Source organism: Procambarus clarkii, chromosome 19 (genome assembly GCF_040958095.1).
Source record: "Procambarus clarkii isolate CNS0578487 chromosome 19, FALCON_Pclarkii_2.0, whole genome shotgun sequence".
In the NCBI taxonomy this organism is placed as follows: domain Eukaryota; kingdom Metazoa; phylum Arthropoda; class Malacostraca; order Decapoda; family Cambaridae; genus Procambarus; species Procambarus clarkii.
This window is the reverse complement of record NC_091168.1, coordinates 5,588,956-5,594,164: the sequence shown is the minus strand read 5'-3', so window position 1 is coordinate 5,594,164 and position 5,209 is coordinate 5,588,956. Positions and strand designations below refer to the sequence as shown.

The following is a 5,209-nucleotide window of genomic DNA, read 5'->3' as shown; positions in this document are numbered from 1 at the left end:
CGTGGGGCCGTCAAACCACAAATCCAGCCGGTCTGCTGGCAGGTTCCGGACCCACAACGCTGGTCAGGCCACTCCACGAACAATATTAGGGTAAACACCCTAGACAGGAGTCTCGTGTGATATCACAAATCACCCTCCTGTCCTCAATACCCCAGTGGATAATCGTCTCCAACAGTCGGTCCCGGGTAATCCTTTTACTGCCACTCCACTGGCAGGCTAACACACCACAGTGTTCTTCCGGGGGGACGACTTCACAACGGCTGCAACAAGGTACAAGGTATGGAGACTGGCTGCCTCGTGTAGACTGACTCATCTCCCATCACAGCAGTCCCAGGTCGACTCTGTAAGCAGACACGTCATCAATAACTGGGACACTAAAACACCTCACTTACAGGCTCAGACACAAACACCTGACACATCCACTTCATAGATGGCGTTGTAGTCTGAGCACCACCTCACCAGAGGTCAGCAGCGGCGGTGTAGAGTGCTGAACGGGACTGGAAACTGGCCCTTGTGGCCAGTATTCGCCGTCCGCACCAGGTGTCGTCGTCGTTTGGCGGGGGTTTCGGGAGCTGACCCACAGATGGCGCGGTTGTCACTGCTCCGGGCTCGACGCTGGATCCGGGTTCGTAACACCTCCCCACCAAAAAGAATTTGGTTTGGGGTTCTATAAAAGGAAACAAACCAAATTAGTACGGCGACACAACTCCAAATGGACTTACTTATACTATGAACTGGAGTGATGAGGCTGTCTTGTCCACAGAACTTTTCTACTGAGAAACCCTGGCACAAAGGGAACTTGAAAATGGCAGGCGATGACCTGCCTGACGTAATCTTCCACGTCTCCACTGCGATGTCAAGCAGGGGCATTATCTCACACCTCTCGAGTAAGGATCCGTGTAGACACGATCTGGGGTGACTCGACACTTCCCTATGTCGTCCTTCAGGGAGACAGGAACCTGGAATACAGGGGTCTGATAATTCAGAGTGATAGCGACAGTGGATAAGTCAATACTTACTGCATACGCCTCTACTAGGCTTACACCTAGTTTCCACAGGGCTGCTTGCACGTCGCAGATGGCATTCGCTCTGCCACCGTCAGGTCGACCAACGTTCCGTATAACGCTGCGTTGAGGCTCAGCTATCACGCGGGGGGTGTCAACCTGTCGGAAACAGTCACTCATATTATCATTTCTCGTACCTCCTGTATCTACCATTACCTTCCAGGTCCCTTCTTCAACTGCAACACTCATAGTGCACGTCTCTAATCCCTGGGATCTCTCTACGATGTTCAAGGGAGCCATCATCTGTCGGGTCGTCCACCGGTCCTTACTGAGAACACTGAGAACACATAAGAGAACAAAATAAAATATCGCTAAGAAACATGAGGCCCATTGAGGGATAAGCTTCCCGAGCCTTTCATGTCCATAACCGGCTAATCCACTAGCCTGGTTTGGACCAAAGAGGGCACTAGACCTTTCGAACACACCTCACATACCTCTGACGTCTGGGGAATCTCTGGCTGGTTCCATGAACGCTGTACCTTGCCATACCGCAAGTACACGTCCGCCTTCGCTCCAGACTCGTTAGTATCCGTGGGTGCCTGCACACAAGGCCTCTCTTCTAGCTCAGGTACTTCTGCCATCGTAACCTCATGTTTCTTGGCGAGAGAAAAATCAGGAGACACTGCTAGAGTATTGTAGACTCTGTCGTCAATCTGTAGGCGAGAGGAAGGATTAAACATTATATCTGAATCCGGGTCTGACTGTACCTGGAATTTACCACTGCCCGCTGTTACCTCAGACCTTGCTGTTCTGGCTGACTCGTCCACGATCTTGGGATGATTGGTGCTCCAATCGGTCACCAAGTCGTTGGCTAGTACCACGTCAATCCCAGCCACAGGGAGGGTATAGACTACTGCCAACTCACATGTGCCGCTGAAGTAAGGCGAGTCGAGATGCACTGGCACCAAGGGGGCGATGTACTGCGTCCTAGGAAACCCAACCAGGACAACCTCTGGTCTCCCATCCACACTTACTCCCTCGGGTAACGAGCTCTTCACGATCAGGGACTGGGCTGCTCCACTATCTCTGAGCACTACAACTGATCTGCCAGTATGATCACTCGATACATACCCGCTTGATAGTGTGAGGGGCAAACAGAACTTGGTCCTTCCTGCGTCGTCGTCGACTGGCTTCCTGCTGGTGGTGTAACACAGCTCATTAACATCACCTCCCTACGTGCGCCGCCACCTCTTCTGCCTCGGCACCTAGCAGCTACGTGCCCTTCTGCCCACAAGTCCAGCACACCATATTCCTCCTCGGACTCCGGTGTTCGGACTACTAGGACTAGTCCTTCGAGGGCTACTTGGGGGCGTCTTCTTAGCGCTTCGTGGACGGGAGTCTCTTCTTCGTCCTGAGGTTTATCAAACCGGCGTTGGTAATGCCTTGGGACGTACTTAGCAGGACGGCCTATGAGTCAGATGTACTCTTCAGCCATGGTGGCTGCTTGCACTCAAGGTCTCTACCTGCTGTTCCTCTAAGTACGTCTTCAGGTCTACAGACAAACAATCCTTGAAGTCCTCGAGCAGGATCAGCTGCTCAAGGTCTTCCTTGGTCTCCACTTTCCGAGAGGCACACCATTCTTGAAAAAGTCGCTCCTTGATGGTGGCGAATTCGGTGAAAGTGTGCTCTGAGGTCGTCTTCAGGTTTCGAAACTTCTGTCTATATGCCTCAGGTACCAATTGGTACGCCATGAGCACAACCTTCTTCACCTTGTCGTAATCGCCGGAGTCGTCAAGGGATAACGTAGAGTAGGCGATTTGGGGCTTCCCAGTCAAGACTGACTGTATCATGATGGCCCAATTCTCCCTTGGCCACTCCAAAGAGGCAGCGACTTTCTCGAAGGCTGCAAAGAACTTTGAAACTTCCCTCTCATTGAATTTGGGGACCATTTTGATGTTTCGTACCGGATCGAAACCGCTGGTGTCCGTTGTTGGCCTCCGACACCGCCTAAAACGCAATACGTCTAGTTCATGTTGTCTCTGTCTTCTTTTTCTTCTCTCTCTCGCTGTTTCTCTTCCTTTCTCGCTCTTCTCTCTCTCGCTTCTCTCTCTTTCTCGTTCTTCTCTCTCTCGTTTCTCTTCTCTTTCTCGTTTCTTCTCTCTCTCGTTTCTCTTCTCTTTCTCGTTCTTCTCTTCTCTTTCTCGTTCTTCTCTCTCTCTTTCCTCGTTCTTCTCTCTCTCTTTCTCGTTCTAATTCTAAACGCCTCATCGCCAATTCTTTATCTTGTCTTTCTCTTTCCATTTCTAATTTCTTCCACTCTATTTCTCGATTAATTTCCAAGGCACGCATTTTGACAGTTAGCAAGCTTATATTCAGCTCACCTGCATCACTGTCAATGTCACTGCCCTTATCTTCCTTTTCTGTGGAAGCTATTTCCTCACCTTCCCTTGTACTAGGAGTCTCGCCTTCCTGTTTCTCTTCTGCCTTCAGGTGCCGGTGAACCTTGGACAAGATCTCCACACGGGAATCACTGGCACGGATCTTGATCTCCAGGTAGGCGCTCACTAGTACAAGCTCTGTTTGCTCAGATATTTTAATCTGGCAAGACAGTCCACTCTGTTCAGAAAAGCCTGCACATCGTCCAGATCATCGATGGTAGCTTTTTCTGCCATTGTCACAGATGGGAAACACTCAACTAGCACTTAACACACCGCTTTCACGTTAGCACTTCACGCACCGAGCACTGTTCTACGTCCAATATTGCACTTTATCGCACCAAACACTGCACTTGCCAATATTGCACGTAATCACTTCGGGCACCGCACTATGCAATATCGCACTTAATCACAGCGAACCCTTCGCTCTACAATATTGCACTGAATCACTGAGCACCGCACTACTCAATATTGCACTTAGTCACTCTTGAGCACCGCACAGGACGTATAACGTCACAATCGTCACACAGGGGGAATTATATACAGGGATTACGCCACTTCACCACCCCTGTCAAACATACTTAACAAGGGGAACGGATCCCGCTGGGGATGCCAATTATGTTACGGCCCTCTCGGGACGCAACTGGGTCCTTACTCTGATGTTGTTAGAGGAAGATATATATATCCATTCCCAAGCCAGTAGTGGCTATCAAGGGATGTGATCCGTGACGCAAGTAACTTAAAGGGAGTAGGGAAAGAAAGTTAAGAACTTAATATTATAATTATCACCATCACCAATTAAATATATAAAATCAAAGAGTGCACAGGGGGAGGGGTATTAACACTATAAAAGGGGGTTATTCACAATATAGTCTTCTGCTGAAGACTCTGGATCCAGAAGCTAGGTGCTGAGTCTTCGGTGCTTTCTTCGTGGCCTCACAACGTGTCCTCTGAGAATGCCGAGCCTACCCTGGCCACAGGTCAGCCAAAACACAGGTCCACTGGGGGCATCGCCGTGGAGGCCGTCAACCACAAATCCAGCCGGTCTGCTGGCAGGTTCTGGACCCGCAACGCTGGTCAGGCCACTCCACGGACGATATTAGGGTAAACACCCTAGACAGGAGTCTCCTGTGATATCACAAATCACCCTCCTGTCCTCAATACCCAGTGGATAATCGTCTCCAACAGTCGGTCCCGGGTAATCCTTTACTGCCACTCCACTGGCAGGCTAACACACCACAGTGTTCTTCCGGGGGGACGACTTCACAACGGCTGCAACAAGGTGCAAGGTATGGAGACTGGCTGCCTCGGGTAGACTGACTCATCTCCCATCACAGCAGTCCCAGGTCGACTCTGTAAGCAGACACGTCATCAATAACTGGGACACTAAAACACCACACTTACAGGCTCAGACACAAACGCCCGACACATCCACTTCATAGATGGCGTTGTAGTCTGAGCACCACCTCACCAGAGGTCAGCAGCGGCAGTGTAGAGTGCTGAACGGGACTGGAAACTGGCCCTTGTGGCCAGTATTCGCCGTCCGCACCAGGTGTCGTCGTCGTTTGGCGGGGGTTTCGGGAGCTGACCCACAGATGGCGCGGTTGTCACTGCTCCGGGCTCGGACGCTGGATCCGGGTTCGTAACAGTAAGGGCGAAGAGGGGAGAACGGCCTATTGACATAGCTTGGGTGCAGGGGGGGGGGTTGTGTAATAGCCTGGTTTGTGCCTCGGAGAGGCTACGGGATCCAGTAAGTTCAGGTAGAACTTC

The 5,209-nt window shown here is 51.0% G+C and overlaps 1 protein-coding gene across 1 annotated transcript in view; it reads right to left on the bottom strand.

The window, feature by feature from the left end:
- Positions 1-2,755, bottom strand: part of LOC138349722 (ATP-dependent 6-phosphofructokinase-like) — a 31,829-nt gene extending 29,074 nt beyond the window's left edge. Inside the window, exon 1 of the mRNA XM_069327606.1 lies at positions 2,569-2,755. Within this exon, the coding sequence (XP_069183707.1) occupies positions 2,569-2,755 (187 nt within the window). The remainder of the gene's footprint in view (positions 1-2,568) is intronic.
- Between the last annotated feature and the right edge of the window lie 2,454 nt (positions 2,756-5,209).